General features: G+C 42.4%; 1 protein-coding gene across 1 annotated transcript; it reads left to right on the top strand.

The window, feature by feature from the left end:
• Positions 1-458: 458 nt before the first annotated feature.
• On the top strand, positions 459-24768 carry LOC139411334 (mitochondrial carrier homolog 2-like). The gene is made up of 13 exons (XM_071157581.1): positions 459-633; positions 1619-1703; positions 11968-12074; positions 12402-12428; positions 12554-12610; positions 12985-13042; positions 13172-13223; positions 13316-13375; positions 13639-13732; positions 17390-17437; positions 22507-22574; positions 23979-24054; positions 24175-24768. The coding sequence occupies exons 1-13, from the start codon at positions 547-549 to the stop codon at positions 24259-24261; spliced, it is 906 nt and encodes a 301-aa protein (XP_071013682.1). The 5' UTR covers positions 459-546; the 3' UTR covers positions 24262-24768.
• The last annotated feature ends 28 nt before the right edge of the window (positions 24769-24796 follow it).

The following is a 24796-nucleotide window of genomic DNA, read 5'->3' as shown; positions in this document are numbered from 1 at the left end:
GGTCAACGCTGGTCTGGTCGGCTGGTCAACGCTAGTCTGGTCGACGGTCAGCTGGTCTGGTCGACGGTCAGCTGGTCAGTCAATTGGTCTGGTCGGCTGGTCAACGCTGGTCTGGTTGGGTGGCTCAGTGCTGGTCTGGTCAATGGGTCAACTCTGGTCTGGTCGAAGGTCGGCTTGGCTACTGCAGAGCTGCAGGGCTGACGGTGGGTGCACTTACTTTTATATTCATGGTCTTCTTTTCACCTCAAGATGCTAAGAGCATAACACTTCCCGCACGTGTCTAAGCCTACTAAACATGTATGTTTATGCACTAAATTGATATAACCACTCATCTTTCAGAGGATGAAAACAAATGATTTAAAACGTCTATACTCTAGCACAGTCGGGTCCTATGAAGTCTTGGCCAAAGTCATCTGAAGAATCTGCGGTCTGTCCGGTCCGGGGCGGTCTCTCCGGTGTCACGTGAGTTGAGTGGCTAACCTCTGAAGCTTCCTTCTTCTCTTCCCGGCTGGTGGGAGGAGAAGAATCCTGTCAGTTTGCTCCAACATGGCGGACACGTGTGGCCAAGTACTTCTGGGGTCTGGATTAACGGTCCTTTCCCACCCCCTCATGTACATCAAAGTTCTAGTTCAGGTAAGATATATATTGAGATTAAACAAACATAACTGATCAGAATGTTTTGATCCAGCTATCTTTACTCCGCGACCGTTTCTGTAACTGACAGGCTACTGTAGTTAGCTGCCACAGCAGCCGTAACGACTAGCTAGCTAAATAGAACTCACGTTACATTCCGGTGTTGAACTTTCCATACTCCACACAGCCGATTAATTCAAGCTGATATCAGTAAAATATTACATAAACAGCAGTTCACTTATCGTTTCAATCAGTATGTTTTTATAACTAGCTAAAATTAGTAGCTAGGGGGTAGACGTCACGAAAAGGTCGAAGAGCTAAGCTAGCTTGTTAGCTGACAAAGGAAGTAGGTTTCTACATTTTGCCGCAGATAAACAATTACCTTGTTATACAATTATTTCTATTTAGCGGTTATGTCTAAAAGGTTTACAGCTTTTGTCAAAATGTACTTTAAGCATCAGGTTATGAGAATCAAAGTAACCGGTTGGGAGAATTAGGTTAGGGTTAGCTAAAATGTAACAAAACAATCTACCCTTTACCAACATTTGATAAACAGTTCCAAACTAGATATGCCCCTATTTAGCCTGCTATCATGTTAATTTGTGCGACATTATAAATACCATGAGAATAACGACTGGCTAACTAACGTAACCTAAGTCACGTTTTAAACGTTCAGGACACAATGGGCGCCCTTTGGCCCACTCACCCGTGTAACGCGAACTAGCTAGCTAAGGTTATAAAAGGACAGGGTATTTCGCTGGATCATAACTGTGTGCGCTGTTATCATAAAATGGATTACAATTGTACTGTGTCAAATGTCTGCAAAGAAAGTAAAACAAATGTTGCATATTGTTAATCTAGTTAGCGTATGAAATGGTACTAGCCCTAACTAGAATTGACTAGCACTTGGCCTTATACTGGCGTTCACTTCAATATATTATGTCATTACCTAATAAGTGGCAATTGCTCATGTACTCCTTTTCAGGTTGGCCATGAACCTCTCCCTCCCTCCCTTGGAAGAAACCTGTTTGGTAGACAAGTGTACCAGCTGCCTGGATTGTTTGCCTATGGTGAGACCTAAATTCCAGTCTACCCACTTGCAAAATGGCTAGCTAGTTTTCAATTAGCATCGGGCTGGTTGCACCAGTTAGTTGTAAGTGGCTCGTAACTACGGGCTACCCCACCTGGGCGTAAGCCCTTCTATGAGCTACGCCTAGTAGGGGAGCGACTATAATTCATGATATGCACAGAAAATGATATACTTTTTTTCCCCAATAGGATGTGAGTCTCATGTTAATATTTCATAACCGCTTTTCGAGGTGCCTATGCGCGATTCAATAGCAAAATAATACCAAAGACAGTACAGTATTAAGATAGGGCTGGGCGATATGGCCAAAATATCATATAATGGTATTTAAATGTTTGTGAATAATAAAAGTTCAACATTTGCTTTGAGTAGTGTGTGACCGACCCTACGGTGGCAACACCTACATTCTAATTGATTACAATGGGTAAAATTACATAAAGAAGTCTAACTGCCTGTAGCCCAAGACCTGAAGCAAGGATATGCATATTCTGGATACTATTTGAAAGGATAGACTTTGAAGTTTGCGGAAATGTGAAATTAATGTAGGAGAATATAACACATTAGACCTGGTAAAAGATAATACAAAGACAAAAACATGCAACTTTGAAATGCAAGGGAAAAGCCAAAATATAATATTCCAGGTTAGGCGCAATTTAGATTTGGTCCATTAGATGGCAGTAGTGTATGTGCAAACTATTAGACTGATTCAATGAACCATTGTATTTCGGTTCAAAATGTTATATCAATGGAGTGGTCTAGGGCACTGCATTGCAGTGCTAGCTGTGCCACCAAAGACCCTGGGTTCGAGCCCAGGCTCTGTTGCAGCCGACCGTGACCGAGAGGTCTGTGGGGCGATGCACAATTGGCCTAGCTTCGTCCGGGTAGGGAAGGTTTGGCCGGTAAGGATATCCTTGTCTCATCGCGCACCAGCGACTCCTGTGGCGGGCGCAATGCACGCTAGCCAGGTGCACAGTGTTTCCTCTGACACATTGGTGCGGGTTGGATGCGCGCTGTGTTAAGAAGCAGTGCGGCTTGGTTGTGTTTTGGGGGACGCATGGCTTTCGACCTTTGTCTCTCCCGAGCCCGTACGGGAGTTGTAGCGATGAGACAAGATAGTAACTACTAACAATTGGATACCACGAAATTGGGGAGAAAAGGGGGTAAAAAAAAAAAATACATGTTATATCAATACTACCAAATGTGCCTAATTGGTTTATTAATACATTTTCAAGTTCATAACTGTGCACTCTCCTCAAACAATAGCATGGTATTTCACTGTAATGGCTACTGTAAATTGGACAGTGCAGTTAAGTCAACAATAATTTAAGCTTTCTGCCCATATCAGATATGTCTATGTCCTGGGAAACGTTCTTGTTACTTACAACCTCTTGCTAATCGCATTAGCCTACGTTAGCTCCACTACGTTAGCCCAACCGTCCCGGTGGAGGGACACGATCACGTAGAGGTTCTGCATTTCTTGCACTCATTTGAGATAATTTCCACAGTGCCACATAGGGCTGCACTATATGTGCAAACTATTTAGGCCTTATTTTTAACCAAATTTTGCAATTGCGATTTGACTTGTGATTTAGAGTAAAACAGTCATGGAAATTGAATGATTATTACAATTCTATACTTAGAATATAATTGTGGGCACTTTGAATACTATGTTTGATATAACAACAAATACAGGATACAAACACTCAAACCGGACAGTTTTATCTCAGTTTTATCTCTTCATTCAAAGACTAAATCATGGACACTTACTGACAGTTGTGGCTGCTTTGTGTGATGTATTGTTGTCTCTACCTTCCTGTCCTTTGTGCTGTTGTCTGTTCCCAATAATGTTTGTACCGTGTTTTGTGTTGCTACCGTGCTGTGTTGTCATGTGTTGCTGCCTTGCTATGTTGTCTTAGGTCTCTCTTTATGTAGTGTTGTCTCTCTTGTCGATGTGTGTTTTGTCCTATATTTACTTTTAATCCTAGCCCCTGTCCCCGCAGGAGGCCGTTTGCCTTTTGGTAGGCCGTCACTGTAAATAAGAATTTGCTCATAACTGACATACCTAGTTAAATTAAGGTTACATTTTAAAAATAAATATTAAAGGAACAGACGTGTTGACAATTGTTTCCTAGGGGACACTAATCTTTGGCTACATTGAATGTTCTCGCTTAACTACTTAATTTTGCTTACATATTGTTGCTTTGCGTATTCCTCTTTGATTTAGAAGCTACTGCTTCACAAAAAACATGCAGATGTACAGTACCAGTCAAAAGTTTGGAGACCTACTCATTCAAGGGTTTTTCTTTATTTATACTATTTTCTACATTGTAGAATAATAGTGAAGAAATCAAAACTATGAAATAACACATGGAATCATGTCATAACCACAAAAAATATTTTCTTCAAAGTAGCCACACTTTGCCTTGATGACAGCTTGGCACACTCTTGGCATTCTCTCAACCAGCTTCATGAGGAATGCTTTTCCAACAGTCTTGAAGGAGTTCCCACATGCTGAGCACTTGTTGGCTGCTTTTACTTCACTCTGCGGTCCAACTCATCCCAAACCATCTCAATTGGGTTGAGGTCAGGATATTGTGGAGGCCAGGTCATCTGATGCAGCACTCCATCACTCTCCTTGGTCAAATAGCCCTTACACATCCTGGAGGTGTGTTGTGGGTCATTGTCCTGTGAAGAAACAAATGCTAGTCCCACTAGGCGCCAACCTGATGGGATGGCGTATTGCTGCAGAATGCTGTGGTAGCCAATGCTGGTTAAGTGTGCCTTGATGTCTAAATAAAATAACCAGTGTCACCAGCAAAGCGCCCCCACACCTTCACACCTGCTCCTCCATGCTTCAAATTTGGACTTATCAGACCAAAGGACAAATTTCCACCGGTCTAATGTCCATTACTCGTGTTTCTTGGCCCAAGCAAGTCTCTTCTTGTTGGTCCATTAGTCGTGGTTTCTTTGCAGCAATTCGACCATGAAGGTCTGATTCAAGCCTCCTCTGAACAGTTGATGTTGAGATGTCTGTTACTGAACTCTGAACCATTTATTTGGGCTGCAATCTGTGGTACAGTTAACTAATGAACTTATCTTTTGGGTCTTCCTTTCCTGTGGCGGTCCTCATGAGAGCCAGTTTCATCATAGCACTTGATGGTTTATAGCGATTGCACATGAAGATATTTTCAAAGTTCTTTACATTTTCCGTATTAACTGACCTTCATGTCTTGGACTGTGATGGACTGTCGTTTCTCTTTGCTTATTTGAGCTGTTTTTGTCATAATATGGACTTGGTCTATTACCAAATAGCGGTAAGTAGCCTTGTGGTTACAGTGTTGGGCCAGTAACCGAAAGGTTGCTGGATCGAATTCCGAGCTGACAAGGTTAAAAATCTGTCGTTCTGCCCCTGAACAAGGCAGTTAACCCACTTCCCCGGTAGGCTGCCATTGAAAATAAAATGTTGTTCTTAATTGACTTGCCTAGTTAAATAAATAAAAACATTCCGTCACTGTAAATAAGAATTTGTTCATAACTGACTTACCTAGTTAAATGAAGGTTAAATTTTAAAATAAATATTAAAGGAACCGACGTGTTGACAAGTGTTTTTATTAGGGGACACTAATCTTTGGCTACATTGAAAGTGTTCGCTTAACTACTTAATTTTGCAAACATTGTTTTGCTAACAACAGGTTGCACACCTGTTAATTGTAATGCATTCCAGGTGACTGCCACATGAAGCTGGTTGAGAGAATGCCAAGAGTGTGCAAAGCTGTCATCAAGGCAAAGGGTGGCTACTTTGAAGAATCTCAAATATAAAATATAATTTGATTTGTTTAATTTTACTACATGATTCCATATGTGTTATTAAATGGTTTTGATGTCTACACTATTTTTCTACAATGTTGAAAATGGTAAAAATAATAATAATAACCTTAAATGAGTAGGTGTCAACTTTTGACTGGTACTGTAGGTCTACACCATCTCTGGTATTATTAGGCTGTATAGCTAGTTACGGTTGCCCTGACTCGGTACATTTTATTAGCTTGCTAGCGATTAGCATTAGCGGCTAATGAGATTTAGGCCCAATTTATTAAGAAAATACAAACTAGCTGGTTGCAGATGTAAGAAACACAAACTAATAGTGTAATTACAGTGGGACAAAAAAGTATTTAGTCAGCCACCAATTGTGCAAGTTCTCCCACTTAAAAAGATGAGGCCTGTAATTTATCATAGGTGCACATCAACTATGACAGACAAAATGAGAAAGAAAATCACATTGTAGGATTAATGAATTTATTTGCAAATGATGGTGGAAAATAAGTATTTGGTCACCTACAAACAAGCATGATTTCTGGCTCTCACAGACCTGTAATTTCTTCTTTAAGAGGCTCCTCTGTCCTCCACTCGTTACCTGTATTAATGGCACCTGTTTGAACTTGTTATCGGTATAAAAGACACCTGTCCACAACCTTAGTCACACTCCAAACTACACTATGGCCAAGACCAAAGAGCTGTCAAAGGACACCAGAAACAAAATTGTAGACCTGCACCAGGTTGGGAAGACTGAATCTGCAATGGGTAAGCAGCTTGGTTTGAAGAAATCAACTGTGGGAGCAATTATTAGGAAATGGAAGACATACAAGACCACTGATAATCTCCCTCGATCTGGGGCTCCACGCAAGATCTCACCCCGTGGGGTCAAAATGATCACAAGAACGGTGAGCAAAAATCCCAGAACCTCACGGGGGGACCTAGTGAATGACCTGCAGAGAGCTGGGACCAAAGTAACAAAGCCTACCATCGGTAACACACTACGCCGCCAGGGACTCAAATCCTGCAGTGTCAGACGTGTCCCCCTGCTTAAGCCAGTACATGTCCAGGCCCGTCTGAAGTTTGCTAGAGAGCATTTGGATGATCCAGAAGAAGATTGGGAGAATATCAGATGAAACGAAAATATAACTTTTTGGTAAACTCAACTCGTCGTGTTTGGAGGACAAAGAATGCTGAGTTGCATCCAAAGAACACCATACCTACTGTAAAGCATGGGGGTGGAAACATCATGCTCTGGGGCTGTTTTTCTGCAAAGGGACCAGGACGAATCATCCGTGTAAAGGAAAGAATGAATGGGGCCATGTATCGTGAGATTTTGAGTGAAAACCTCCTTCCATCAGCAAGGGCATTGAAGATGAAACGTGGCTGGGTCTTTCAGCATGACACTAATCCCAAACACACCGCCCGGGCAACGAAGGAGGGGCTTCGTAAGAAGCATTTCAAGGTCCTGGAGTGGCCTAGCCAGTCTCCAGATCTCAACCCCATAGACAATCTTTGGAGGGAGTTGAAAGTCTCTGTGTTGCCCAGCAACAGCCCCAAAACATCACTGCTCTAGAGGAGATCTGCATGGAGGAACGGGCCAAAATACCAGCAACAGTGTGTGAAAACCTTGTGAAGACTTACAGAAAACGTTTGACCTCTGTCATTACCAACAAAGGGTATATAACAAATTATTGAGAAACTTTTGTTATTGACCAAATACTTATTTTCCACCATAATTTGCAAATAAATTCATTAAAAATCCAACAATGTGATTTTCTGGATTTCTTTTTTTTTTTTTTCATTTTGTGTACCTATGATAAAAATTACAGGCCTCTCTCATCTTTAAGTGGGAGAACTTGCACAATTGGTGGCTGACTAAATACTTTTTGCCCCACTGTATATAACGCTAGTGAATTTATATTAAGAACAACATTGTTTTATGCGCTGCATTGACCATGCAAAGACTGAACACAAGTGTCATGGTAGAGGAACACCAAATGTGCTCCTTGCAGACAGCGGTCGGGGCTAGGTCTGTGTGGAAAGAAGGCAATAGAGCGAGAGGGTAGCGAAGTAAACTGTAAAAATGGACGTTACACACATCGTATCACATTTTAACAAACCAAACATTCAAATACTCTTAGAAGGTAAAGTAAAACCCAAACCATGCATCAATACCGGTATATCGTAAAACATGGTATACCGCCAAGCCCTAGGCTAAAACTGCTTCTCCATTAGAAATCCTTGACTGCACTTGTAGGCGATGTTGGTTAGCTAAGCTTATGCATAGAAACACGTAATCAGGTCTAAAGGTCGTCCCGACCTGAAATGTGCATGTGTAAGCCGTCTTATCAAAGGCACTCCTTCGATATGAAGTTGTTTTTGACGAAAATGATAACGTGTCAGTTTGTCACTTTCACAAGGTTGAAGTAATAACATGTTCAACTACCTAAGACATTTTCTCGAATCTAGGCTGTCTTTTAGATTGAGGAAATTTTACTACTAAGGAAGAATTTTTCACTTCTCTCTGACCTTTCAATCCCTGAACACTGGCCTGGTCTGTTCCGCAAACGTTCCCAGAAGTCTCGCAATGATGAGCCTCTGCGTTTAGAAACTCTGATAATACACTTGATTTATGCCACATTATAGCATGTTAAATGTGTCTGAGCAGATATTAGCAAACTAATAGATGAGCTGCTACCTCCACTTATTTGCCAGCCAGAGATCAAATAACAAAATATACAGACTGAGATTCAGTTACATGATAATCAATGTGATTCTGCCCAGGGCTTTTAGTTGGGATATAGCCTCGGCTACTACTTGAGTGAAGAGCAAATTAATGGCATTAGTCTACTTTATTCCAGTGTTTTCATCATTCAGTGATATTCATTTCCGAGGTAATTATCGATTGATCCTTCCAGTTGTGGTTAATAAAACTTGCATGCATACTGGTGGGCTTTGCAAAGTGATGGAACATGCCATGAGGATGATAACCGCCTAGTAAAGTGCACTGCCTAGCAACCATCATTATCAATCATCAAATCTCATGAATGTGCAATGCTTACACCTGGCTTAGCTACGACTAGTCTTATTTTTGTTTAGCGCAGCACGTGTAAATTCTGATCCCAAAGTCAGATGCAGCTATGCAGACCTAACATTTAAGACCATTCATTTAAGATTACGCTCGACTGGTTCAATCGGTCATTGTTCCTTGATGGTACTAGTGATTTAGTGGTGTTTGGGTCAGCTGTTTGTTCTCCCATACCCGCCTGCAATTGCTAATAACCCATCCACCCAACTATATGGGTTGAGGCCCCCAACCGATCCTAAAATGCGCTGCATTGTCAATCCAATGTCTGCATTGGCCATGCAGCATTTACGGGGATACTGCTTCTAAAGAAGTCGGGGCATTCATACACTATAAATAACAAAAGTATGTGGACACCCCTTCAAATGAGTGGATTCGGCTATTTCAGCCACACCCGTTGCTGACAAGTATATAACATCGAGCACACAGCCATGCAATCTCCATAGACAAACATTGGCAGTAGAATGGCCCTACTAAAGAGCTCAGTGACTTTCAACATGGTACTGTCATAAGATGCCACCTTTCCAACAATTCAGTTAGTCAAATTTCTGCCCTACTAGAGCTTCCCCGGTCAACTGTAAGTGCTGTTATAGTGAAGTGGAAACTTCTAGGTTGCAACAACGGCTCAGCTGCGAAGTGGTAGGCCACACAAGCTCACAGAACGGGACCACCCTAGTGCTGAAGAGCGTAAAAATAGTCTTTCCTCGGTTGCAACACTCACCACCAAGTTTCAAACTGCGTCTGGAAGCAATGTCAGAACAAGAACTATTTGTCGGGAGCTTCATGAAATGGGTTGCCATGGCCGAGCAGACGCTCACAAACCTAAGATCACCATGCGTCTGCTGGAGTGTTGTAATCTCGCCGCCATTGGACTCTGGAGCAGTGTAAATGCATTCTCTGGAGTGATGAATCACACTTCACCATCTGGCAGTCCGACGGACATATCTGGGTTTAGCAAATGCCAGGAGAAGGCTACCTGCATAGTGCCAATTGCAAAGTTTGTTAGAGGAATGATAGTCTGGTCCTGTGTTTCATCGTTTGGGCTAGGCCCCTTAGTTCCTTCCAGTGAAGGGATGTCTTAACGCTACAGCATACAATTTTAGATGAATCGGTGCTTCTAACTTTGTGGCAACAGTTTGGCGGTTGCCCTTTCCTGTTTCAGCATGACAATGCCCCCATGCACAAAGTGAGCTCCCTACAGAAATGGTTTGTTGAGTTTGTTGCTGAAGAGCTTGTCTGGAGTGCACAGAGCCCTGACCTCAACCCCATCAAACACCTTTGGGATGAATTGGAAAGCTGACTGCGAGCCAGGCCTAATCGCCCCAGATCAATATCCAACTTCACTAATGCGCTTGTGGCTGAATGAATGCAAGTCCCCGCTGCAATGCTCTAAGATCTGGTGGAAAGTCTTCCCAGAAGAGTGGAGGATGTTATAGCAGAAAAGGGGGGACTAACTCCAAATTAATGCACATAATTGTGCAATGAGATGTTGGACGAGCAGGTGTCTACGTACTTTTGGTCATGTAGTGTACTACTTGCACTTCATGGCGCAGCGCAAGGAAGTGAGTTTATGTTTCACCCCCACCTACCATCAACCAATCATGTCAATCCAGAGCTATACAGAGCCCTCCGTGTTGTTACAACATTTTGGTACAGAACTCAATTTTGCCTCTGCATGCCTCCGGAGGCTCCACAATTGCGTGTCAACCTCCATACAGAGCCCCCGAACACACTTTCGGCTCAAGCATAATATATAAAATGCACTGTAGACTACAATCAGACGGCAAACTATTTTTTGACATGGGGGGGGGGGGGGGGGGTGCCTGATTTAAAGATGTTGGTGCTTATAATTAAGATGCATGCAGCTTATCTTCTGTCACTTATATTGTCCTAGAAGACTAAATAAGCCCTTGCTCACCAGAACGTCATAAATCGTTAGAATGCAATCTGGTTGACATCTAAATTTTTCTGTCATCCCTGCTTCTTTCGTGGAGCAGACATTTAGGGACTGGGAAGAAAATGCAATAAATAACAAACAAAGAGGAAACATTTAGTAAAATTTCCAAATTCCATTTGTTTGACCGGTTGTAAAGAAATAGAAAGTTCTGAAAATCACTCATGTTTCTAATAAGATTTCGTATTTTTTATTTTATTGAACCTTTATTTAACTAGGCAAGTCCGTTAAGAACAAATTCTTATTTACAATGACGTCCTAGGAACAGTAGGTTAACTGCCTTGTTCAGGGGCAGAACGACAGATTTCTTCCTTGTCAGCTCTGGGATTTGATCGAGCAACCTTTCGGTTACTGGACCAACGTTCTAACCGCTAGGCTACATGCCGCCCCATGGATGCATATTTTATGTGGTTGAAATACTATCAGCTTTTATGATGCTGATAACAATAGCATCTCTACAGACGGCATCTAAATGCGCTTTCGCATGCTCTCAAAATGCTGAAAGAAAGAAATAATTTCTCCACTCCTATTTCGGAGTCAAAATATGTCCTACGTTTGTATTATTTTACTGCAAGAAATGATTAATTCTGCAGGAGTTAATATTAAGGCTATGTGAGAGGTTATAGACCTACAGTCAGTGTCCAGATTTCAGTTTTCATTTAACCCATCAGAACAGTAGGCTACAGTTCCCTTGATGTGCAATAGGTCTATTTGAAGTCCCCGCCTTGACTGTCCAATTTAGTATAACACCTCACAGTCATATCACACAACATATTATCCTCTTTTACCACTTCGCCAAATCTTTCCCAAACATTGACTTTTCTGGCCCTCCCTTCTCTTCATTTTCAACTCTCCATTTCGCAGCTTTTCTCTTATTGAATTAAACTCCGACATTGTCCTTTTTGCCTCCGTGGATCCACGTTAACTCTTTCTGCCCCTTTCGCAAAAGCATTTGACTATTGGCGTGTCGGCTATTTGGCGGGTGTACAGTTATGGCCCTAAAGCTTATTGGCTTACAAGCTAACGCCAGATAGCTTAAAATAATGAAGGGAGGAAAAAATATTTAGCCTTTTAGATATTATTGCTCAAGAGTTAAACATTTTATATCATTTTTAAGTATTGTTTGGTCTTATTTCAACCTGGGCTTCATCCAGACTATTTCATGACCCTAAACCAGCCCACCCTGCCGATATAACTGCAGGGACTGCGGGTTATCGGTCAACCTGCACATCACTAATAGTGATTGATTTAAACTTGACTTATCTTGACGTTAAACTCCAACTAGTAGGCAACTGGAAATAAGACTGGTCTGACTGTATGGTACGGACAGGCCAATGAACGTGTTGATTTTCTATGTGTCTGTTCCTTGATCCTGTAATTTCTGTCTTTTAGCGAAGCACATCATAAAGATTGATGGCAAGGCAGGTCTCTTTAATGGCCTAGCCCCCCGTCTCTGTGCAGGGACCATCGGCACCCTCGTACACAGCAGAGTCTTGCAGGTGGGTCTAACTGACACGCTGGCTTAATGTAGCTTCCTAAATAAATGTTATCTGCCGTTTTCAGACCTCAGCAGTAGTCTAGCCTCAATCCCTAAATGTGATCACATTCTGTGTGGAAAGTCGTGCTCGTCAGAGAATAAGCTATATACTGGCTTGGGAATTGACTCTGTGACTTGAGCTGGATTGGCCTTTCACTGTTTTAGGATGGTGAGTTTGACAAATGCTATTTGTTTCTAAATTCATGAACTGACATGCTCTGGATGGCAAAGTGTCGACACCATTATGAAACTGGATCCCTGTTGAACTAATCACTGTTGTCTTTTACAGAGATGCCAGGATGCAGGCAAATATGAGGTAAATATTTTTGGCCTGGTTATGGGTTAATTGTATAATTGACTCTTATTTATTTTATTAAATTAAACTTCTCTTTTTAAATGCAGGTTGTAGATATTTATGGTCAGTTTTACAATCCTTTTTAGGTGTCTGGAACCGGTCAGAAAGCTGAAGAGGGATCTTTACAGCATGTTGTGAATGAGGTATGTATTAATTTATCCAGTAAAGCAGATGGTTTGACAGATGTTTGTTTTTTAGCATGTTATTGCCTTTGATCTTGGGCGTGTCAAATTTGTTCCAATCAATATTCAGATTTGTTTCACAGTTCTGTTAGACGTGGGTTGAACAGACCGTAATCTATAAATTGAGTTGTGGCTTATTGCCGTGGACATCATCTGAGCATGTCTAATCGCTTGGCTGTGTTGGTTTTTTTCACCGTACGAGAGTAAGTTCATATCTGGTGCGCAGATGGTTCTTGGTGTCAGGGGATTTATCCCCAGCTTAAGCTGTCCAGGTTGGATTCTCATTTCTTCCTAAATTCTGCATCACCATTCTTTCTGTTTTTCTTTTACCACAGACAACCAAAGAGATGATAGCCCGCTCCTGTGCCACGATTGTCACGCACCCCTTCCATGGTAATTGTACTGTTTGTGTCGGGCAACTTTTTGTCTTGTTATCCTTTGCCCTAAATGCGGTTTCTCATAGGATAATGACTACTGCATGGATACTGGGTTCTTAATGGTTATTTTCTGTTTGTACCAAAGTGATCACCTTGAGATGCATGGTCCAGTTTATCGGTAGAGAAACCAAGTACAGGTGAGTTTCTCTTAACTTAAATTCAATATGTGTTTATACGATTAATAGCCATGTAATACTGAATATTACAAATGTTTCTTGTTGTCTTGCAGTGGAGTGTTTGATTCCATCGTCACTGTCTACAAGAATGAAGGAGTTCTGGGATTCTTTGCGTAAGTATGATCTCCCTTTGGCTACATGACCAATGTCTCATCAAGGGCATCCTTTACTCTTGACTTTCTAAATTACTAGAATACATTTGACCTCAGTAAATTCAGTCAATATTTTTAAAGTTATTTTTAGAAGTAGGTTTATGCTTGCTCCAGAATCTTGCAAATGTTTTGTTTTCTGAATGGCGTTTCCTCTGGATGTCTGTGCCATGTCTTCTCTTTCCTTGTCGTCTTAACCGCCGACTAATAGCTGTGCTCTCGTGCAGGGGCCTTATTCCTCGTTTGCTGGGTGACGTGCTCTCTCTGTGGATCTGCAACATGCTTGCCCACCTCATCAACACATACGCCATTGATGACTCAGTAAGTCAGATGGATTTGGGATTTTGCCACTTGTTTACAGGTCCAATGCAGCCGTCTTTATCTCCATCTCAAATTGCTTCTGGGTAACAATTAAGTACCTAAGCTTCTTAGCAAATAGCTTCTTAGCAAAGAGCATTTTCTCAAGCAACAGATTTGCTAGGACTGTCTAGGAGTGGCCTGAGTGGGAAACTGAAAACTATCCGTTATTGGCTGACTTCCGGCGCCGACAGAGATGGCCGCCTCGCTTCGCGTTCCTAGGAAACTATGCAGTTTTTTGTTTTTTTACGTGTTATTTCTTACATTAGTACCCCAGGTCATCTTAGGTTTCATCACATACAGTCGAGAAGAACTACTGAATATAAGATCAGCGTCAACTCACCATCAGTACGACCAAGAATACGCTTTTCGCGACACGGATCCTGTGCTCTGCCTTACAAACAGGACAACGGAGTGGATCCCATGCAGCGACTGATTTAGAATTCCTCACAATCAAATGTAGACCGCATTATCTACCAAGAGAATTCTCTTCGATTATAATCACAGTCGTATATATCCCCCCCCAAGCAGACACATCGTTGGCTCTGAATGAACTTTATTTGACTCTTTGCAAACTGGAAACCATTTATCCGGAGGCTGCATTCATTGTAGCTGGGGATTTTAACAAGGCTAATCTGAAAACAAGACTCCCCAAATTTTATCAGCATATCGATTGCGCAACCAGGGGTGGAAAGACCTTGGATCATTGTTACTCTAGCTTCCGCGACGCATATAAGGCCCTGCCCCGCCCCCCTTTCGGAAAAGCTGACCACGACTCCATTTTGTTGATCCCTGCCTACAGACAGAAACTAAAACAAGAGGCTCCCACGCTGAGGTCTGTCCAACGCTGGTCCGACCAAGCTGACTCCACACTCCAAGACTGCTTCCATCACGTGGCCTGGGACATGTTTCGTATTGCGTCAGACAACAACATTGACGAATACGCTGATTCGGTGTGCGAGTTCATTAGAACGTGCGTTGAAGATGTCGTTCCCATAGCAACAATTAAAACATTCCCTAACCAGAAACCGTGGATTGATGGCAGCATTCGTGTGAAACTGAAAGCGCGAACCGCTGCTTTTAATCAGGGCAAGGTGTCTGGTAACATGACCGAATACAAACAGTGCAGCTATTCCCTCCGCAAGGCTATCAAACAAGCTAAGCGTCAGTACAGAGACAAAGTAGAATCTCAATTCAACGGCTCAGACACAAGAGGCATGTGGCAGGGTCTACAGTCAATCACGGACTACAGGAAGAAATCCAGCCCAGTCACGGACCAGGATGTCCTGCTCCCAGGCAGACTAAATAACTTTTTTGCCCGCTTTGAGGACAATACAGTGCCACTGACACGGCCTGCAACGAAAACTTGCGGTCTCTCCTTCACTGCAGCCGAGGTGAGTAAGACATTTAAACGTGTTAACCCTCGCAACTCTGCAGGCCCAGACGGCATCCCCAGCCGCGCCCTCAGAGCATGCGCAGACCAGCTGGCCGGTGTGTTTACGGACATATTCAATCAATCCCTATACCAGTCTGCTGTTCCCACATGCTTCAAGAGGGCCACCATTGTTCCTGTTCCCAAGAAAGCTAAGGTAACTGAGCTAAACGACTACCGCCCCGTAGCACTCACTTCCGTCATCATGAAGTGCTTTGAGAGACTAGTCAAGGACCATATCACCTCCACCCTACCTGACACCCTAGACCCACTCCAATTTGCTTACCGCCCAAATAGGTCCACAGACGATGCAATCTCAACCACACTGCACACTGCCCTAACCCATCTGGACAAGAGGAATACCTATGTGAGAATGCTGTTCATCGACTACAGCTCGGCATTCAACACCATAGTACCCTCCAAGCTCGTCATCAAGCTCGAGACCCTGGGTCTCGACCCCGCCCTGTGCAACTGGGTACTGGACTTCCTGACGGGCCGCCCCCAGGTGGTGAGGGTAGGCAACAACATCTCCTCCCCGCTGATCCTCAACACTGGGGCCCCACAAGGGTGCGTTCTGAGCCCTCTCCTGTACTCCCTGTTCACCCACGACTGCGTGGCCACGCACGCCTCCAACTCAATCATCAAGTTTGCGGACGACACAACAGTGGTAGGCTTGATTACCAACAACGACGAGACGGCCTACAGGGAGGAGGTGAGGGCCCTCGGAGTGTGGTGTCAGGAAAATAACCTCACACTCAACGTCAACAAAACTAAGGAGATGATTGTGGACTTCAGGAAACAGCAGAGGGAACACCCCCCTATCCACATCGATGGAACAGTAGTGGAGAGGGTAGCAAGTTTTAAGTTCCTCGGCATACACATCACAGACAAACTGAATTGGTCCACTCACACAGACAGCATTGTGAAGAAGGCGCAGCAGCGCCTCTTCAACCTCAGGAGGCTGAAGAAATTCGGCTTGTCACCAAAAGCACTCACAAACTTCTACAGATGCACAATCGAGAGCATCCTGGCGGGCTGTATCACAGCCTGGTACGGCAACTGCTCCGCCCTCAACCGTAAGGCTCTCCAGAGGGTAGTGAGGTCTGCACAACGCATCACCGGGGGCAAACTACCTGCCCTCCAGGACACCTACACCACCCGATGTCACAGGAAGGCCATAAAGATCATCAAGGACATCAACCACCCGAGCCACTGCCTGTTCACCCCGCTATCATCCAGAAGGCGAGGTCAATACAGGTGCATCAAAGCTGGGACCGAGAGACTGAAAAACAGCTTCTATCTCAAGGCTATCAGACTGTTAAACAGCCACCACTAACATTGAGTGGCTGCTGCCAACACACTGACACTGACTCAACTCCAGCCACTTTAATAATGGGAATTGATGGGAAATGATGTAAATATATCACTAGCCACTTTAAACAATGCTACCTTATATAATGTTACTTACCCTACATTATTCATCTCATAGGCATACGTATATACTGTACTCTATATCATTGACTGTATCCTTATGTAATACATGTATCACTAGCCACTTTAACTATGCCACTTTGTTTACATACTCATCTCATATGTATATACTGTACTCGATACAATCTACTGTATCTGCCTATGCTGCTCTGTACCATCACTCATTCATATATCCTTATGTACATATTCTTTATCCCCTCACACTGTGTACAAGACAGTAGTTTTGGAACTGTTAGTTAGATTACTTGTTGGTTATTACTGCATTGTCGGAACTAGAAGCACAAGCATTTCGCTACACTCGCATTAACATCTGCTAACCATGTGTATGTGACAAATAAAATGTGATTTGATTTGAAAGGTTTGGAACTCGTTATTGGTCTAACTAATTTACCACCTGGTGACGTCACCAGGCAGCCCAAAACACCATTCAGGTGGCCTTTTCAAATTGCTCTTACACTAAAATAAAAGGGCATCATCATTTTCACAGTATTATTCCAACCTCATAGTTTGGTATTCTATGTATATTTTTTTTAACATAGAAAAATAACGTTTTTGGCTGCATTGGGCCTAGTAGATGTGGCCCTCACATAAAAAAAATACCCTGTACTGAAGTGCATTTGTATGTCAGTGTAGAATGCATGGGTATGTATGGGTATATGAGTTATGACATTTTTATTTTTTTCATCCTTTTCTCACAGATGAGTCACACAGGAGAAATAAAGAACTGCTCTCAGGCTGTGACTGGGGTAAGTGTAAAACATGTTTTAAATAATAAACAGTTGATGGGATTTTTATTGGAGTCCAGTGTGGCTGTTAAAACCTGTCTAGGACACAGGTTCCGCTAACGGAACCACCCCCCCCCCCCCCCCCCCCCAACCGCTGAAAAGGAAGCGCGGGAAATAAAATAAAAAAATAGTTTTTTGAAATATTTAACTTTCACACATTAAAAAGTACAATGCAGCAAATGAAAGATAAACATCTTGTTAATCTACCCATCGTGTCCGATTTTTAAAAATGTTTTACAGCGAAAACACAACATATCTTTGTTAGATCACCACCAAATCCAAAAAAACACAGCCATTTTTCCCAGCCAAAGATGTGTGACACAAGCAGAATTAGAGATAAAAATTAATCACTAACCTTTGATAATCTTCATCAGATGACACTCATATGACATCATGTTACACAATACATTTATGTTTTGTTCGATAATATGCATATTTATATCCACAAATCTCGGTTTACATTGGCGCCATGTTCAGAAATGCCTTCAAAATATCCGGGGTAATTACAGAGAGCTACGTCAGATAACAGAAATACTCATCATAAACTTTGACGAAAGATACATGTTTTTACATATAATTAAAGATACACTGGTTCTTAATGCAACCGCTGTGTCAGATTTTTTTTAAACGTTACGAAAAAAGCATACCATGCAATAATCTGAGACTGCGCTCAGACGTAAATATACACTGCTCAAAAAAATTAAGGGAATACTAAAATAACACATCCTAAATCTGAATTAATGAAATATTCTTATTAAATACTTTTTTCTTTACATAGTTGAATGTGCTGACAACAAAATCACACAAATTATCAATGGAAATCAAATTTATCAACCCATGGAGGTCTGGATTTGGAGTCACACTCAAAATTCAAGTGGAAAACCACACTACAGGCTGATCCAACTTTGATGTAATGTCCTTAAAACAAGTCAAAATGAGGCTCAGTAGTGTGCGTGGCCTCCACGTGCCTGTATGACCTCCCTACAACACCTGGGCATGCTCCTGATGAGGTGGCGGATGGTCTCCTGAGGGATCTCCTCCCAGACCTGGACTAAAGCATCCGCCAACTCCTGGACAGTCTGTGGTGTAACGTGGCGTTGGTGGATGGAGCGAGACATGATGTCCCAGATGTGCTCAATTGGATTCAGGTCTGGGGAACGGGCGGGCCAGTCCATAGCATCAATGCCTTCCTCTTGCAGGAACTGCTGACACACTCCAGCCACATGATGTCTTGCATTAGAAAGAACCCAGGGCCCAACCGCACCAGCAGACAAGGGGTCTGAGGATCTCATCTCGGTACCTAATGGCAGTCAGGCTACCTCTGGCGAGCACATGGAGGGCTGTGCGGCCCCCCAAAGAAATGCCACACCATGACTGACCCACCGCCTAACCGGTCATGCTGGAGGATGTTGCAGGCAGCAGAACGTTCTCCACGGCGTCTCCAGACTGTCACGTCTGTCAGTGTGAAACTGCTTTCATCTGAAGAGCACAGGGCGCCAGTGGCGAATTTGCCAGTCTTGGTGTTCTCTGGCAAACGCCAAACGTCCTGCACGGTGTTGGCCTGTAAGCACAACCCCCACCTGTGGACGTCGGGCCCTCATACCACCCTCACAGTCTGTTTCTGACCGTTTGAGCAGACACATGCACATTTGTGGCCTGCTGGAGGTCATTTTGCAGGGCTCTGGCAGTGCTCCTCCTTGCACAAAGGCGGAGGTAGCGGTCCTGCTGCCGGGTTGTTGCCCTCCTACGGCCTCCTCCACGTCTCCTGATGTACTGTCCTGTCTCCTGGTAGCGCCTCCATGCTCTGGACACTACGCTGACAGACACAGCAAACATTCTTGCCACATCTCGCATTGATGTGCCATCCTGGATGAGCTGCACTACCTGAGCCACTTGTGTGGGTTGTAGACTCCGTCTCATGCTACCACTAGAGTGAAAACACCGCCAGCATTCAAAAGTGACCAAAACATCAGCCAGGAAGCATAGGAACTGAGAAGTGGTCTGTGGTCACCACCTGCAGAACCACTCCTTTATTGTGGGTGTCTTGCTAAATGCCTATAATTTCCACCTGTTGTCTATTCCATTTGCACAGCAGCATGTGAAATTTATTGTCAATCAGTGTTGCTTCCTAAGTGGACAGTTTGATTTCACAGAAGTGTGATTGACTTGGAGTTACATTGTGTTGTTTAAGTGTTCCCTTTATTTATTTGAGCAGTGTATTTCTCCGCCATGTTGGAGTCAACAGAAATACGAAATGACATCATAAATATTCCCTTAACTTTGATGATCTTTCATCAGAATGCAGTGCAAGGAATCCTAGTTCCGCAATAAATTGTTGTTTTGTTCCATAATGTCCATTACTAGTGTCCAATTAGCCACTTTTGCTAGCACGTTTAGTCCAAAACCTGGCGCTGGTCCAGGCGAACTCGGACAAAAACTTCAAAAGGTTATATTCCAGGTTGAATAAACTGGTCAAACTAAAAAGAGAATCAATCTTCAGGATGTTATTATCATATACAGTGCCTTGCGAAAGTATTCGGCCCCCTTGAACTTTGCGACCTTTTGCCACATTTCAGGCTTCAAACATAAAGATATAAAACTGTATTTTTTTGTGAAGAATCAACAACAAGTGGGACACAATCATGAAGTGGAACGACATTTATTGGATATTTCAAACTTTTTTAACAAATCAAAAACTGAAAAATTGGGCGTGCAAAATTATTCAGCCCCTTTACTTTCAGTGCAGCAAACTCTCTCCAGAAGTTCAGTGAGGATCTCTGAATGATCCAATGTTGACCTAAATGACTAATGATGATAAATACAATCCATCTGTGTGTAATCAAGTCTCCGTATAAATGCACCTGCACTGTGATAGTCTCAGAGGTCCGTTAAAAGCGGAGAGAGCATCATGAAGAACAAGGAACACACCAGGCAGGTCCGAGATACTGTTGTGAAGAAGTTTAAAGCCGGATTTGGATACAAAAAGATTTCCCAAGCTTTAAACATCCCAAGGAGCACTGTGCAAGCGATAATATTGAAATGGAAGGAGTATCAGACCACTGCAAATCTACCAAGACCTGGCCGTCCCTCTAAACTTTCAGCTCATACAAGGAGAAGACTGATCAGAGATGCAGCCAAGAGGCCCATGATCACTCTGGATGAACTGCAGAGATCTACAGCTGAGGTGGGAGACTCTGTCCATAGGACAACAATCAGTCGTATATTGCACAAATCTGGCCTTTATGGAAGAGTGGCAAGAAAGCCATTTCTTAAAGATATCCATAAAAAGTGTTGTTTAAAGTTTGCCACAAGCCACCTGGGAGAGACACCAAACATGTGGAAGAAGGTGCTCTGGTCAGATGAAACCAAAATGTAACTTTTTGGCAACAATGCAAAACGTTATGTTTGGCGTAAAAGCAACACAGCTGAACACACCATCCCCACTGTCAAACATGGTGGTGGCAGCATCATGGTTTGGGCCTGCTTTTCTTCAGCAGGGACAGGGAAGATGGTTAAAATTGATGGGAAGATGGATGGAGCCAAATACAGGACCATTCTGAAAGAAAACCTGATGGAGTCTGCAAAAGACCTGAGACTGGGACGGAGATTTGTCTTCCAACAAGACAATGATCCAAAACATAAAGCAAAATCTACAATGGAATGGTTCAAAAATAAACATATCCAGGTGTTAGAATGGCCAAGTCAAAGTCCAGACCTGAATCCAATCGAGAATCTGTGGAAAGAACTGAAAACTGCTGTTCACAAATGCTCTCCATCCAACCTCACTGAGCTCGAGCTGTTTTGCAAGGAGGAATGGGAAAAAAATTCAGTCTCTCGATGTGCAAAACTGATAGAGACATACCCCAAGCGACTTACAGCTGTAATCGCAGCAAAAGGTGGCGCTACAAAGTATTAACTTAATGGGGCTGAATAATTTTGCACGCCCAATTTTTCAGTTTTTGATTTGTTAAAAAAGTTTGAAATATCCAATAAATGTCGTTCCACTTCATGATTGTGTCCCACTTGTTGTTGATTCTTCACAAAAAAATACAGTTTTATATCTTTATGTTTGAAGCCTGAAATGTGGCAAAAGGTCGCAAAGTTCAAGGGGGCCGAATACTTTCGCAAGGCACTGTATATCCAATAACGTTCCAACCGGAGCATTCGTTTTGTCTACAGAGTAATGGAACGCAAGGCAATATAATGACTACTGCGCGTAACCAGGAACTGGCATTCTGTCAGACCAGTGCCTCAAATAGCTGCCATCCAGTCCCACATCACACGAGGCTTCATTCCACGTTCTACTGACTTGACATCTAGTGGAAGGCGTAGGAAGTGCGAACAGATCCATATCTTATTTGGATGTTTTAATTTTTTAAAATTTAACTAGGCAAGTCAATTAAGAACAAATTCTTATTTTCAATGACGGCCTAGGAACAGTGGGTTAACTGCCTGTTCAGGGGCAGAACAACAGATTTGTACCTTGTCAGCTCAGGGATTTGAACTTGCAACCTTTCAGTTACTTGGCCAATGCTCTAACAACTGGGTTACCCTGCTGCCCCATGTGAATAGGCGATGAGTTGAAAATCAACCAGCCCCAGAATTTCCACTTCCTGTTTGGAAGTTTGCCTGCCCTATGAGTTCTGTTATACTCACAGACATAATTCAAACAGTTTTAGAAAACACTCTTAAGTTTATATCCAATAGTAATAATAATATGCATATATTTGCATCTGGGACAGAGTAGGAGGAAGTTCACTATGGGCACGCAATTCATCCAAAGTCAAAATGCTGCCCCCTATCCCTAAAAGGTTAATGGAACATGGCGATTGCCAGGGTTGTGAGTTCACTTCCCACGGGGGACCAGTACATAATTAATTAAATAAATGTATGCACTCACTACTGTAAGTCGTTCTTTATAAGAGCGTCTACTAAATGACTAAAATGTTAATGTATTGCTTTGGTTGTTCATGTTCTGTCAATTTTGTTGGACTGTTTTAGTTCTGTAATTTCACCCTCTTGTGTTCCAGTTCTTCGCCAGTATGCTCACATACCCCTTTGTTTTGGTGTCAAACCTCATGGCTGTCAATGACTGCGGGTAAGTAATTGTGTTTGGATGTTTTTAATCTTTTTGGTTTTAGTTTATTTACAAAATGTAGAACGCTTTGAAAGATGTCAAGTTGCAATGCGTGCGTTTGCATCATCGGTTTTCATGCCATTTGAGTAAGCCTTTTATTTCCTAATTGTTTTTCCTGAACTAGTTCTGTGCAGGTACACATTTGGATCTTAACCCGTCTTAAACAAAACGTTGCTGGTTTAAAGGCCCAGTGTTTGATATATTTTTCCACATTGAGGTTGGAATAATACTGTGAAGAATTATGCCATGTTAGTGTACGAACTGGTGGAAAAGAACACCTGATATTTCAGCCTGTTTTGGCAGAATTGAGTAGTTAAGGTCTTTGTTAGGAAGAAATGGTCTTCACACAGTTCGCAACGAGCCAGGCGGTCCAAACTGCTGCATATACCCTGACTTTGCTTGCACAGAACACAAGAGAAGTGACACAATTTGCCTAGTTAAAATAAATTCATGTTAGCAGGAAACGGTAACTAAATATGCAGGTTTTGTATTGATTTTAGGAAAGGCATTGATGTTTATGGTTAGGTACACATAGGTGCAACGGCAGGTTTTTTTTTCGCGAATGTGCTTGTTAAATCACCCGTTTGGCAAAGTAGGTTGTGATTCAATGATAAATTAACAGGCACCGCATCGATTATATGCAACGCAGGACAAGCTAGTAATATCATTAAGATAAGTTTAATGCTAGCTAGCACCTTAGCTCCTTGCTGCACTCGCATAACCGGTAGTCAGCCTGCCACGCAGTCTCCTCGTGGTGTGCAATGTAATCGGCCATAATCGGTGTCCAAAAATGCAGATTACTGAATGTTATGCAAACTTGAAATCGGCCCTAATTAATCGATCAACCTCTAATTGAGACCTGTGTTAATTGTCTCGCAAGCCTGCTACAAGATGTTAGTCATTAGTGAATGTGCATTATGTGTGGTTCTGGTTAAATTAACAAAAAGGGCATTTTAATACTCAGTTGAACACCAGATCTGTAATTATTCAAAAAAAAGCAGGTTGAACTAGATTATATTATTAGTGGGTCTATGGTTATGGAAGGCTTATTTTAGCCTAGGTATAATTTTATCATTTCACAAGCCCTGAATTCATTTAATTATTGTTGACTGTTTGAAATGCAGTGTATGATTTAATTGTACAACAAAGCTTATTTAACTTTTTGGCCATATCGCCCATCCAGTTTCAAACCTCTCTGCCAATGACAGCTAGTTTTCAGGTTACATATCTCTCTCATTAGGCTTGTCTAAATAGATCCCTCACTCAGACCACCCTGACAGTCCTAGCAAAATTCTTGCTTGAGACCATTGACCTTTTAAAAACTAAGGCTGGCTTTCCACATAAGCACTCCTCTGTCTTTTACAGGCTGGCTGGCGGTCTCCCTCCCTATGCTTCTATATATCCAACCTGGGTGGACTGCTGGAGGCACCTGAGCCTAGAGGTAGGTTGCTGCTTTCAAAATGTTAATGCTACACAAAGAACAAGATCCTTGGTTAAGTGTTTCTAAGTTGGTGAATTATGTATAATTTGTGCCTGTTTCGTCTTTCCTCTCTATTTATAGGGAAACATGAGCAGAGGCAACAGTTTATTTTTCCGGAAGCTGCCTGTGGGGAAGACGTATGCAATCGACCAGAAGAGATTTTTTTGAAGTCTTGAACTACCTGCATAGAATCTAATTGTAATTATATAAATTGACATTGCCTGAATGGGGGTGGATCGCTGGCATCTAATCCTTTGTATGCACTTGTTTACTATACTTTTTTTTTTTTTTTTTACCTGTCATCAAGTAAAGATAACTGCTTTGATTGGAAATGTGAAGAGCTTCCTTTTTAATAGACATTTGTAAAACTGTACTGCAGGTTAATTAAATGGAGCCGTTTCACCTAAATCCAGGAACAAACCAGATTGCCCAGTTCCTCTTTCTGTGATGGGAGACTGAATCTTATGTCACCTATTGCCAATATATACAATGTTTCAGAATATCTGGAATGGAGGCTCTCCTTGTTGAGTTTAACATGGAAGTTTTATTGAAAATGTGCATGTAATGTTTAATTCAAAGGGATTTGTTATTTACGTGATCATGCTACAACTTCAAAGGGATGCGTGGTAACTTTGGGCCACACTGAGCTGACAAATGTCTATCGCCTTGTCGAAGCAGTCAGGTGCTTGTATTAACTCATTGA

The sequence above is a fragment of the Oncorhynchus clarkii genome, chromosome 6 (genome assembly GCF_045791955.1).
Source record: "Oncorhynchus clarkii lewisi isolate Uvic-CL-2024 chromosome 6, UVic_Ocla_1.0, whole genome shotgun sequence".
In the NCBI taxonomy this organism is placed as follows: domain Eukaryota; kingdom Metazoa; phylum Chordata; class Actinopteri; order Salmoniformes; family Salmonidae; genus Oncorhynchus; species Oncorhynchus clarkii.
Note: the sequence above shows the minus strand (reverse complement) of the source record. Positions and strands in the feature narration are given on the sequence as shown.

Excerpts from the sequence above, each read along its gene's own strand:
- LOC139411334 (XM_071157581.1), top strand. The coding sequence starts at position 547 with ATGGCGGACACGTGTGGCCAAGTACTTCTGGGGTCTGGATTAACGGTC. Across the intron at positions 634-1,618 it reads ACATCAAAGTTCTAGTTCAG|GTTGGCCATGAACCTCTCCC; the intron begins GTAAGATATATA and ends ACTCCTTTTCAG. Across the intron at positions 12,075-12,401 it reads TACACAGCAGAGTCTTGCAG|AGATGCCAGGATGCAGGCAA; the intron begins GTGGGTCTAACT and ends TGTCTTTTACAG.